This window comes from Macrobrachium rosenbergii, chromosome 19 (assembly GCF_040412425.1).
Source record: "Macrobrachium rosenbergii isolate ZJJX-2024 chromosome 19, ASM4041242v1, whole genome shotgun sequence".
NCBI lineage: Eukaryota > Metazoa > Arthropoda > Malacostraca > Decapoda > Palaemonidae > Macrobrachium > Macrobrachium rosenbergii.
In genome coordinates this window covers 17,418,441-17,432,526 of record NC_089759.1, presented here as the reverse complement: position 1 = coordinate 17,432,526, position 14,086 = coordinate 17,418,441, and the positions used below count along the sequence as shown (strand labels likewise).

At 37.3% G+C, this 14,086-nt stretch overlaps 1 protein-coding gene across 1 annotated transcript in view; it reads left to right on the top strand.

Annotated features, from left to right (window-relative positions):
• Positions 1-3,000: 3,000 nt before the first annotated feature.
• The window catches only part of LOC136848411 (venom protease-like), a 43,066-nt gene continuing 31,980 nt past the window's right edge, over positions 3,001-14,086 (top strand). Inside the window, exons 1-7 of the mRNA XM_067120709.1 lie at positions 3,001-3,046; positions 4,476-4,658; positions 5,582-5,656; positions 8,285-8,376; positions 8,906-9,012; positions 11,667-11,835; positions 13,386-13,479. Coding sequence (XP_066976810.1) covers positions 3,001-3,046; positions 4,476-4,658; positions 5,582-5,656; positions 8,285-8,376; positions 8,906-9,012; positions 11,667-11,835; positions 13,386-13,479 — 766 coding nt within the window. The remainder of the gene's footprint in view (positions 3,047-4,475; positions 4,659-5,581; positions 5,657-8,284; positions 8,377-8,905; positions 9,013-11,666; positions 11,836-13,385; positions 13,480-14,086) is intronic.

Here is a 14,086-nt window from a genome sequence, read left to right as displayed (position 1 = left end):
CCTCCCCCCCCCAATAAAAAATCTGAAATGACACCCTTGTTTTCCACCTTTGTCAAAGTCCACGGTAAACCCATACCTACTTTGGCTTGTTATCTACTCGTCACCTACTACGAGGTGCTAGTACTAAACATGGCGGAAGCTCCTTGGGACGGCGTGTTTAGTACTACCCCCTCGGGGATCAAAGTATTATATACACCCATTTCTATATTGCGTGGTCGATAAATTGTTATATTAATAAACGGTATCTTTGTGCGGCCGTCTACTTTGCTTAGCATGAGTTTACCTTGGACTCTGACAAAGGTGGACGCATACCGGGTTAATACCTCTTTCCAGTACCTCTTCCCTATTATTAATCCAGCATTTTCCCGGATCTTTCTGGCCTTCTCTCCGAACACTTCCAGATCATACACTTTTCATCAACATATCCCTCATTCTTTCTACATACCATACCATCTCCAGACACTGATGCATTTGTTCACCTATGCTAAAGCGTTTTTTAATTCTTCAATATGCAGTATCTCCACATGTCTCGACCTTAAAGTTCTTCTTATGTCACATATACTACACTGGCGGTTCATCTTAACAATTTTAGTCTTTTTTTCTCTCCCTCACTATATTCAGCGTCCACTCGTACTTCAATAAAAGAGAGACGGCTCAGTGATCCTCTCATACTTGTTTTCCTTGGCTTCACAGGCACTCCAGGTGTCTCCCCAGTCTTCTGCATACAGTCTGCTATCATTGCTGCATCCCTTGTCTGTAACTAACTCCTTTTTCTCTTTGTACTGTACCATCACCCAATCAACTTACTCCTACAGTACCGGTATATACTTATACAAATCATCAGCTTTCATTCTTCCACTGACTTTGTTAAAATTTCCTGCAGTCTCATCTTGGATTCTATTGACTCTCATAATGTTGCTGGAACACACAGTTACTATCAACTCTCCACTCTTGCAGATACTTTTAGCCTCTCACTGGTTACTTCAGTTTCTCTTCACCGCGCACAGTCAGTACTGTATCATTTGCAAACTTCGACTATTCCACACTCCATTCGCAAATCATTTCCTTATTCCTAAGAAACGGGTCTGCAAATACTGGAATGTTCTCATCTTCAGCTCTGAGCTCCTTGAGTTTAGGCTCTTTTTGTAATGCTTAAACCTTGAATATTTCCTTTTTTGTGAGGGCCCAGTTCAAAAAGTTAGATATTTCTGGCCAGGGTTGCCTCTGTGCATGCAAAAAATAACCAAGGTACTCAATGAATAAGCAAGTAAGTTCTTGTTACTACGAAATCTAACAAAGGTAACGAATTCTAAAGGCGCACGCTTTCGTCATGACCATTCTACTCTAATGACAGCCATAAACACCTAAACAGGATGAAGATTTGTACAAACCCCGCAGATCATGAGCCGCACCTTTGTCCTGCCGTTATTTGTCTTCTACCCAGAGGCTCCTCCATCGCCTACGCAAGGAGTTATGACTGCTACTTGGACCTTCCGCTACAGATGGGAGTCTTGAGGCGGTTCTCGTTCATTAAATGGTCAGTTGAAGTTCAAAGCTTCTGCAGTACACCCTCTGGACTGGGAGGAGTTAACCTCGCTTTTATAGCCTAGAGTCACTTGGCAATTTCTGTTGTTAAATACCTCGCAGTGAGTGATTCAGTGTGTTTCGTGGTAAGGTGAGTGACACTGTTGGCTATTTCGTGTGAATTTTGAGACATTGCAAAAGTTATATAAATGAAGTTATTATTATTATCACTTTTTTTTTTGCATTTTTGTCACCTGTGGAAATTAAACGGTGCTGTTACGTAACAGTAACGCAACAGAATAGTGAAAGATAGAAAGATTATTCGATATACCTTAAAGGAAGGAAAATGTCTGTATGTAAAGCCACGAAAAAAGAAAAAGGCACATAGGGTGAAATAATAAATTTCTCTAATAACACAAAATGAAAGGATTCTGCCAAGATGAGATTCATTTTTGCTACATTTACGAAAAAGTCATTTACATCTTGTAACGATTTTAAAACTTTTCTTTGACTATACTTGGAAAAGACATTGTGAATGGTAAAAAAGGGTATCACCGATCTATTGCGAGCTGCTCTGGTAAGCGAAGGGACCATGATGGCATTAAGGCCAAACATAATCCAGTAACAACATAAACAAAGAAATCACATGTCCCAGTTTTATGCAACTCTCCATTCGAAACACGTAGATCACGTGTGCTTGCTCTGCAGTTAAAATGCCGTAATATCGACTGTTTATAGTAATACTTCTACTTCTTGGTTACATTATTGTTGTTATTATTATTCAGAAGTTGAAGCCTATTCATATGGAACAAGCCCACAGGGTCATTGACTTGAAATTCAAGCTTCCTAAGAATCTGGTGTTCAATCGGAAGAAATAAGAAGAGGTGAAGGGAACGCAGAAAGAAGAGATCCCACTTCTTAGAAAAAAATTAATTAATAAATTAGCAAATAGATAAAAATGTATTAAAATGCAAAGGGATAGTTAATACTTATAAATTCAAAAGCATAAAAAAAGATAGATGAAAATCACTAATTCTAAAATGAATTTGCCATTTCTTTTTTCTAGGTCTAGTCTCTGCAAAAAGGAGAGAAAGTCGACACAACATGACTGACATCAGAAAATCATTACTCTGGATTTACCGGGTGGCTATAGTCGCCTTCGCGAGACTCGCATTCCACAAGGCACTGTCACAAGGTACTTTCGTTTCATCTGTTTTTGCTGTTGTTGCTGTAACTGGTTTATAAAATCTTGAATGTATTCACGACTGGTGCAGAGCATCGATGGCTTATAGAATTCGAATCGTACATATATATATATATATATATATATATATATATATATATATATATATATATATATATATATATATATATATATATATATATATGAAATTTTATCACATCTTGATTTATATACAAACATGAAGCTACAAATGTCGTTTAATGTCAATTCACGCTACTTCAGGAATATCCCCGATGGGGGAATTATCACCGAAGGGAATTATAAGTGATAAATGGATCGGTACTGTTGGGTCTCGATCAGCACCGATCCATTTATCACTTAAAAAATTCCCCTTCGGTGATAATTCCCCATCGGGGATATTCCCGAAGTAGCGTGAATTGATATTAAACGACATTTGTAGCTTCATGATTGTATATATATATATATATATATATATATATATATATATATATATATATATATATATATATATATATATATATATATGTATATATATAATATATATGTGTGTGTGTGTGTGTGTGTGTGTGTATCAGGAGCCAGCAGGAAATAACGAAAGGCAGCAGTACCTAGCTCTTTCGTGTATTTTTGATACACATCATCAGGACACAATACAAGAATCTTAAAGGATAAATGCTAAAAACGGAAATGAAACTACTAAGCAGTCTATTACATAGTTACTAAGTTGTCAACAATACATTTCGTAAGCCAGTTATCTAGCTTATATTGTCCATTGCTAATATTAAACACACTACTTGACTTATGTTTTATTATGCTAGATTCTATAATGTTTCTTTTAATAATATCTCTACAAAATAAAATTTCCTTTGAATTTTTCCAATTCATTGCATGATCAGACTTGTTCATATGTAGAAAGAGGGCACTCGATGTATTTCCTACTCGTACACAATATTTATGTTGATTTAATCTTGATGCCAACAGTTTACCACTTTGACCAATATACTTTTAATTACAATCTTTACATGGAATTTCGTATATGCAACCTGTCTGTAAATGGGGAGAGTTCTTTATCAAAACTGTTCTCATAGACTGAGTGTTACAAAAACAATATTAGCGTTAAAAACTTTAAACATTTTTGGCAAAAAAGAAACCTGTAGTCAAAAGGTAAAACAAGGAAATTACAACGATCAAAAGTTTTTACATGGTCATATGCATAAAATGTTTTCGTAGCCTTTCTAAAAGCAACATCAACTAAAAATGTCGGGTACTTCAATCTGAAAGCAATATCATAAATCTTTATAATCTCGTCTTCTAAGAATCCAGGACAACAAATTCCTAATGCTCTTAAAAACATCGAAGAAAATAGAGTTTAACTTTCAAATGGTGATTGGAGTACAAGCGAATGTAAGAACATACATTTGTAAGTTTCCTAAAAACCGAAAATTTAAATCTGTTGCCGAGTCTATGCACACTTACATCTAAAAAGGGTAAAATGGAACCTGTTTCTTCCTCAAGTGTGAATTTTATGGAAGGAACTAGAGCATTTAATCTAATCAAAACCGGTTCACTTCCTCGTGCAACGGCCACACAAAATATGTCATCGACATATCTAAACCAAAAGAACATTCGCCGGTTAAATATTTGAGACAAGTTTCGTTTCGAAAAACTCCGTGTAAATGTTATATATTTCTGGATTAGCGTAGTCATGAAAAATGAATGACACTTCGTAACACCCTACTATTTTTAGATCTACAGTTTGGCAACGGAATAGATCTAGGGACAGGCGGATGTGTGCCCCGGGGCGGTGGACCAGGGGAATGCCGGATCTTCTTCTCCTGTCCGTCCGTTGTCACAACATTTCGGAGGGTTCGTCCTGCCCTTTGTGGCTTTGATGGAATCATACCGATAGTTTGTTGCCCAAAAACACAAGGTAAGGAAAGGAAATTGTTACTATAACAATTCTTGCTGTTGTTGTTGTTGTTACTACAACCCTAAAGCTGTGTTGTTATTTATAGGCCTATAGCATCTAGTTTTTAGTCATGTTTAAGTGGACTTACATTTCGATGATGTTTTGCTTTATTTTAGTCACAGTTAGTAGTTATCATAACAATAGTTGTTGCTGTTGTTACTACAACCCTAAAGCTGTGTTGTTATTTATAGTCCTATAGCATCTAGCTTTTAGTCATGTTTAAGTGGACTTACATTTCGATGATGTTTTGCTTTATTTTGTTCACAGTTAGTAGTTATCATAACAATAGTTGTTGCTGTTGTTACTACAACCCTAAAGCTGCTGTTATTACTTATAAGCCTACAGCATCTAGCTGAGTCATCCTTATATCATGAACTGCCATCTCCAGAGTTCTAAAAGGTGCCTCTCAAAAGTTCTCAGCCTGATTTTCAGTTTTATTTCTATTTTCGCTTCCCATTGGTTTTCAACAAGATTCGTTCGAATTCATAAATGAAAGTTCTAATGAAAAAATAAGGTGTGCGGAAATAATTCATTAGTAATTTACAATCTATTTTCGTCGACGTGTTTTATTCTGCAGTTTAGGTGACAGTAGGGATTTTAGTGTATAAAATGACAAGGCTTCATAGTAATTTAAAGCTTTAGTAAAGGAAAAATTCTACTATATATATGTGTGTCTGTATCTTGGAGGAAAGATTAGGGCCAATATTCTACCTCTATGGTCTGTATATATATATATATATATATATATATATATATATATATATATATATATATATATATATATATATATATATATATATGTTGGTGTGTGTGTGTATGCATGTATGTATGGGTGAATGGATGTAAGTAAGCATGTATCGTATAAGGCATCTTACTCTTCTCAGATTCTAGAGAGCAGCAGCCTGCAGCACCGAAGCCAAAGATCATTCTACCACCAGAGCCACCTACTATCAATTCCGGTAATGACAGATTTACACTTTTCATTCAATCTCTCTTTCTATGTGTGTGTGTATGTGTATACATATATATTTTTACATATACATGTATATGCATTATACATGTACAGTATATATACAATATATATATACAGTGTATATATATATATATATATATATATATATATATATATATATATATGAGTGTATATATATACAGTTATGCATACATAATGTATCTGTATGTATTGAAATTCTTTATAAACATTTAAATATACATAGATGTCAGTGTTTGGTTAGGTTTGTGAAAGTACCCCTTGTATTATTCTTATTCTGAGAGAGAGAGAGAGAGAGAGAGAGAGAGAGAGAGAGAGAGAGAGAGAGAGAGAGAGAGAGAGAGAGAGAAAAGCATTAATAATCAGATTTTATGAGTTTATACATTCAGAATAACCAATGAATATATGTGGTTACATGTACTTGACTTTTATTTCTTTTTTCTTCTTTTCGTTGTTGTTGTTATTATTATTATTATTATTATTATTATTATTATGATTATTAATATTACTATTATTTTTTGTCTATCTCAGTCATCCTATTCGAATGGGTGGTATTTATAGTGTGGAGTTTCGGATTGCATCCTGCATCCTCAGGGGTCCATCACTTTTCTCATTAAGTGCTCTGTTTCTAATAGCACACTCTTCTGCATGAGTCCTGGAGCTACTTCAGCTTCTAGTTTTTCCGGGTTCCTTTTCAGGGATCTTGGGATCGTGCCCAGTGTTCCTATGATTATGGGTACAATTTCCACTGGCATGTCCCATATCCTTCTTATTTCTGTTTTCAGGTCTTGATACTTAACAATTTTTTTCCCCTTTCTTTTTCATTTACTTTGGTGTCGCATGGTACTGCGACATCAATGAGTGATACTTTCTTCTTGATTTTGTCAATCAGTGTCAAGTCTGGTCTATTGGTACGTATCACCCCATCTGGTCTGATACCATAGTCCCAGAGGATCTTTACCTGATCGTTTTCTGTCACTCCCTCAGGTTGGTGCAAGCTAGTTGGTATTTCTTGCACAGGCTCCAGTGGAAGGCTTTTGCTACTGAATCGTGCCTCTTTTCGTACTGGTTCTGTGCAAGGGCCGGACATTCGATTGCCATGTGGATCATGGTCTCGTCTTTCATATTGCAGTTCCTGCATATGGGTGAGATGTTATTTCCATCTATTGTTCTTTGGACATATCTGGTTCTTAGGGCTTGGTCTTGTGCCGCTGTTAGCATTCCTTCTGTTTCCTTCTTGAGTTCTCCCCTCTGCAGCCATTGTCATGTTTCGTTGCTGGCCACTTCTTTAGTCTCTCATGTACTGTCCGTGTATTAATTTGCCGTGCCATTCCTCTGTTCTGTTTTTCATTCTTCTATCTCTATATATTTCTGGGTCTTCGTCTACTTTTATGAGTCTTTCTTCCCATGCACTCCTTAGCCACTCGTCTTCTCTGGTTTTCAAGTATTTTCCCTGTGCTCTGCTCTCGATGTTGACGCAGTCCTCTAGGCTTAGTAGACCTCTCCCTCCTTCCTTTCGTGTTATGTATTGTCTATCTGTATTTGCTCTTGGGCGTAATGCTTTGTGTATTGTCATTTGTTTCCTAGTTTTCTGGTCTATGTTGCGGAGTTCAGCCTTCGTCCACTCCACTACTCCCGCGCTGTATATGACCGATTACTGGTAGACCCCACGTGTTTATGGCTTTCATCATGTTTCCGGCGTAGAGTTTCGACTTGAGTATCGCTTAAAGTCTCTGCATGTATTCTTTCTTGATCGTATCCTTCATCTCTTGGTGTTTTATATCCTCTCCCTCTCTTATTATTATTATTATTATTATTATTATTATTATTATTATTATTCATTTGCTTACCATTATTCCCCAATACAGAACTTTGCTTGAAACTTGATTTTATAAAATGTCAAAACTCAGGAAATTGATGCTTTCAATTTAACTTCCTGGGAAAACTTCAAACATGTCAAAATTATTTAATACAACTTTCTTTTGAAGAAGGATTTTTTTATAGTTTTTTGTACGTATATGAAGTTGATACGCTAATTCTAAGTATAACTAACTACCAACAAGTAAAAAGTGGGCCGAAATTTCTTCGGCCCAATCGAGTTTTCTGTAGAGCATATGATGTTGTATGAAACTCTCAGTCATGACCGGGCAACACAGAGTTGCTCCCCAGATTTGGCCAGTGAAGATGCGTCAGCGGCTGGCATCTCTAGCGGTGCCAGACGCACCTCTAGCGGTGCTATGGCTAACCTTAACCTTATATAAAATAAAAACTACTGAGGCTAGAGGGCTTCATTTTGGCATGTTTGATGACTGGAGGGTAGATGATCAACATACCAATTTACAGCCCTCTAGCCTCAGTAGTTTTTAAGATCTGAGGACGAACAGAAAAAGTGCGGACGGACAGACAAAGCCATCTCAATAGTTTTCTTTTACAGAATCTAAAAAGGTAAACATCTTCCTCGAACTCATAGTCCCTTCGCTTTACAATATATTTATTTATCTATTTATTTTATTGAGTTGTTTATTTATTTATTTATTTTTTATCTAATTAAATCATAAATTCATTCAATTCGTTCTATTTATTTTCTTTTTAACAGTGTGTGGACATCGCAGTGGCAACACGAGTCGGCCAATAAGGAGTGATGTTGTTGGTGGGAAAGAGGCCAGCCCAAATTCTTGGCCCTGGATGGTAATTCATACTGCTGCTCCTTCTGCTTACACACACGCTCACGCACCTACAACCACATATAGATATGTATATGTATAATCATATATATATATATATATATATATATATATATATATATATATATATATATGTATATATATATTTATATTCACACGCACATATATATACCAGTGTATATATATATATATATATATATATATATATATATACTGTATGTATATATGTATATATAGATAGATAGATAGATAGATAGATAGATAGATAGATAGATACTATACACTAGTATGTTCATTCTCCTTTAGATATTGTTACATATACAATGACCTCCCATTCATTCTTTAATCGACGCTTTCTGGTTATAAATAAAATCTCACAAAATTTAATCTGTAATCATTCCTTCCCATCGCTGGTATCCAAAACTTGATGGGAAAGAAACAGTGGCTTTATCTGCCACGAGATATGAAAAGAATAAAAGGGAGAGAGACACCAAATAACGAATTTTGAAATAAAATCTTGATTTTTTTTATAGGCAGTTTTGGGTCGCTTTGACCGACGGGGTGAAGTGACGTGGTTCTGTAGCGGGACCCTCATCAGCCCTTGGTTCGTGCTGACAGCTGCCCATTGTGTCTACTTCAGGTGAGAAAAAGTTTGGCTGCATCAGTATCAGGCGAGGAAGAGCTTTATTGCATCAGTATCAGGTAAGGAGGAGTTTTACTGCATCAGTAACACGTAGGGAGGAGCTTGAGTGCATCAGTATCAGGTGCGGAGGAGCTTGATTGCATCAGCGTCAGCTAGGGAAGAGCTTGATTGCATTAGTATCAGCTAGGGAGGAGCTTTACTGCATCAGTATCAGGCAAGGAAGAACTTTATTGCATCATTATCAGGAAGGGAGAAACTTGACTGCATCTGTAGCAGGTAGGGAGGAGCTTGATTGCATCAGTATCAGTAAGGGAGAAGCTTGACTGCACCTGTAGCAGGTAGGGAGGAGCTTGAGTGCATCAGTATCAGTAAGGGAGAAGCTTGACTGCCTCTGTAGCAGGTAGGGAGGAGCTTGATTGCATCAGTATCAGTAAGTGAGAAGCTTGACCGCATCTGTAGCAGGTAGGGAGGAGCTTGAGTGCATCAGTATCAGTAAGGAAGAAGCTTGACTGCATCTGTAGCAGGTAGGGAGGAGCTTGATTGCATCAGTATCAGGAAACGAGAAGCTTGATTGCATCAGTATCAGCCAGGGAGGAGTTTGATTGCATCAGTATTAGCTAGTGAGGAGCTTGATTACATCAGTATCAGGTGAGGAGGAGCTTGATTGCATCAGTATCAGGTGAGAAGGAGCTTTATTGCATCAGCGTCAGCTAGGGAGAAGTTTGATTGCTTCAGTATCAGGTGAGGAGGAGCTTGATTGCCGATTTTCAGGTGAGGAGCAGCTTGATTGCATCAGTATCAGCTAGAGAGGAGCTTGATTGCATCAGTATCAGGTGAGGAGCAGCTTGATTGCATCAGTATCAGGCGAGGAGGAACTTGATTGCATCAGTATCAGGCGAGGAGCAGCTTGATTGCATCAGTATCAGCTAGGGAGGAGCTTCAATGCATCGGTATCAGGTAAGGAGGAGCTTGATTGCTTCAGTATCAGGTGAGGAGGAGCTTGATTGCATCAGTATCAGGTGAGAAGGAACTTGATTGCATCAGAATCAGGTGAGATGGAGCTTGATGGCATCAGTATCAGGTGAGAGGGAGGAGCCTGATTGCATCAGAATTAAGTGAGGAGGAGCTTGATTGTGTCAGTATCAGGTGAGGAGGAGCTTGATTGCATCAGTACCAGGTGATGGGGAGCTTGATTGCATCAGTATCACGTGAGGAGGAGTTTGATTGCATCAGTATCAGGTGAGGAGGAGCTTGATTGCATCAGTATCAGGTGGGGAGGAGTTTTACTACATTAACAATCTCAGGCGAGAAAAATGATTTAGTTAAATTAACTTCATATTGGAAAGAGTGTAATTCTCTGGAGAGAAAGTTTGATAGTATGTTCCAGGTGAGAAAAATAGTTAATTGCATCAGCGCCAGGTGAGAAGGAAAGTTCAATGGCATCAGCACCAGGTGAGATGGTGTTTCATTATCAATTTCAGGTGAAAAAGATAGTTTAATAACTTCCAGTTTAAGTGGGAAAGAACTGAATTGTATCAAGTTCAAAGGGCGAAGATCGTTATTTAGGGCAGCTTTTAGTGAGGAGATAGCGAATGCCGTTATTGCTTAACCACGAGTGGAAAAGGTAGTTTTTAATTGCATCAACTGGAAAAGAGGCTACTGAATAAGATTCCAGCTTTCTTGACTGACCATAAGATCACTGGAAAGGAATTTCAAGATATATATTAGCCTTAAACAGACTTATTGGAGTCTTCGGGAAAGTTACCTTTCAGGTCATGAATGAAATGTTTTTCCATTACATTTATGAAAGTTAGTAACTACCGCACTGAGCTGCAGAGGCGTATTCAGTATGAGCATTTAATAATGCAATTGTATTAGTGAGATACTTTACGTATATTGCACAAGAATTGATGATTAAGAGAAAGTGAAAACAATTCTATTTCCCTTGAAATGATTGTTAGCATATATTTTATCTTTTACATCTTATGATCTTTGAAACATGTAGAAATTGATGAATTGTTCAGGCAGTACCGCAGTGTTTAATGACTCCCGAATTGCAGGGTACTGTACTTACGAAAAATGCAGTATGTCTTATATTTCCCATTTAAAAACAATGGTCTTGAAAACGGCAAGAGTTGCAGACTCAAAGCCTTGACAAAAACATCTGACACACGTGGCTTTTGGTGGGTATGCCGCCTTGTATACCTAAACCTGTTTCTAAGCAAAGTTGTGAAATCTACTGTAATAATACTTCCAGTTTCATGGAGACGGGATGCTCTGTCTCAAGTATGAATCATGAGCAGAAATAGGAAGACGACTACCTTAGAAACAGCAAGGCACCGGTCCAAATGCGTCACGAAGATTTCAATATTTGAACTATTTTGCAACCGGCTAGTTGCAGCCATCTGGGCAGACAGAACAGACAAACCAACCCACAAACTTTCTCAAATATGTATTAAATTCTGATGATCTTATTCGTCTTGTTGATCATACATTTATTTTGTCAGTCAAGCATCTTCGTTGTCTAACATTTTTTTTACAACACCGTTTCCTGGTCATATATCTCAGCTACCATATTTTTTATGTTTAACCATATTTTTGTGTTTAATCTTTTCCTTTACGTCACTACAAATGGTATCTCTTTACCTTAGCCGATTGGACGTCGTGAGACTAGGCGACCATAACCTGCGCCGGGGTGACGTCACTTCCTTGGACTTGAGAGTCGCCGATAAGATTGCCCATCCCGAGTATCGCCCTCCAGCAGCAACTCACGACCTGGCTCTCCTGCGTCTTTCCTCGGGTGTTGCCTTCACGGAAAAGGTAAATGGATAAGAGGGAGGGAAGGAGGAGGAAGCGATGGGTGAGGGGATTTGACGGGAGGGGAACTGGAAGGCGATGAGGTAGCCTATTAGCCTAGTCTTATAGAATTCAGTGGTCTCAAGCAGCTTTAGGTAAGGAGAATGTAACCTTGTTTTTAGGCCTATATCAAGCATCCGGCCTGTGTATAGAAGCTTAACACTCAAACACTGAAGCATGGTGTGTATGTATATATATATATATATATATATATATATATATATATATATATATATATCTATATATATATAAATATATATTAAAAGGCGACTATAGTGAGACGAAGGTGCAATTTATTTACAATCATGTTCAGCTTTAGAGCTCAAATTGCACTCATTAAGAATCAGAAACACAAAAGGTTTTTATTTCTTATTTTGGGATAAATAAAAGATACATATATAGCAGTCAGGTGCAATTAATGCAAATATATATATATATATATATATATATATATATATATATATATATATATATATATATATAATTTATATATTATAGTAGTCAGGTAAGCGGTCAGCTCGTAACTAATATGTCTATTGCCACATATCTCCTGGTAGTCAGGTTAGATTTTAACGTAGACTCTAAATTACTGAGCTTAATGCTGGAAATATACTAGGCGTTCAGCCTAACACTAAACCTTTAAATAAGCTCTTCCTGAATACTAGGTTAAGAATCAGACGCTAAATCTTGATGCAGTTTCATCCCTTTTACAAACTTAGCACCGAAGCATAAATAGGTACCGATGTGCTACTTCTGATATTCGGAAATAAGTCGTCATTTTTGCTGCTCTATTTTCACAAGCTCTTGAGACTAGTTCTGAACTGAAACATCTCTTTTATCTCTCCTTCCTGATATTTGTGGTAATTCGTCTGTGCTAGTTTGCCTTGTTATCTACGCGTCACCTACTCCTAGATGCTAGTACTAAACACTGCATGGTAAATGTAAAGTAGACAACGGCACGAAGATATCGTTTGTTAATATAGTTTGTCGACCACCATTGTATAGAAATGTGTATATAATAATTTGACCGCCGAGGGGCTAGTACTAAACACAGCGTCCCAAGAAGCCTCCGCCATGTTTAGTACTAGCACCTCTGAGTGGGTGACTCGTAGATAACAAGCCAAATTAGCACCAGTTCGTCACTGTGCATCATAGTTTCATCCTACTTATCTTCAAGGTAGTTTTTTCAACGATAACTTGTTGGATTGTTATGCCCACACTCTAGTATATCCCTAGACTTTGGTTATGCCTTCCTCGACCGTAGCGATGTTTGTTTTCCCGGTGCGTTCTCATCATATTCATCCTAATTCAGGTCAAAATTGAACAGTCCCGCTTGGACGACGGCAGTGTTCGTGTAAAGAAACGTGTATGCTATACAACTTACACAAGGTAACTGAGTTTCCAGTAAATCGCTAGAAATTAAGTAAGGAATAATAATTTGCAAAACATAAATGTTACTTTTTATCTTAAGAAATCTAACAGTGGGAAAGTGTAATTCTCTGCTTTTATTGCAGATCTCACCAATATGTCTACCGTGGGTGCAGAAGGAGGCACCCAACTTAGAGGGAAGGAAGCTCACCGCTACCGGATGGGGAGCGACATCTTACGGTAAGAAAATGAAAATAGGTTTTATTTGTAGGAAAATGTGTACCTATTAATAAAACATTTTTATATACACCTGCAATACGATCTTACACAGCCTCACATACGCACACACCCAACCGGAGCAAGCCAAGGGGATGAAATTTTTATATGGCAAATTAATAAATCAAAATGAATTGCATTATTTTATAATTGTACTTTTTAATGTTGATGTGTAAAATGGTATTTCGCATACAAACAAGTGTTCTGTGTATGTAATTTGTACGTGTGCGTGAAACCGAGAGAGAGAGAGAGAGAGAGAGAGAGAGAGAGAGAGAGAGAGAGAGAGAGAGAGATTCCATACTTCTCTTGTTCTTGAATGTTCTACAACTGTGGTAATTTGTCAATCTAGATGAAACAGTAAGAAAAAAGAATGAACACGAAACAAATTTAAAAATAGGGAAAATATACACAAAAATAACAAGTGAAGTACTCCAGAGTTCCATGGGAAGATTGGACTCAGGAAAAGAAGATAAATTTTCTTCTTATATGTCAATAATCCATTGTCCTGGGAATTCTCCGAAACGACGCATGCGCTTTGCAAAGGAGGTGTGTTGTGTTGTGTCTGTGTGTG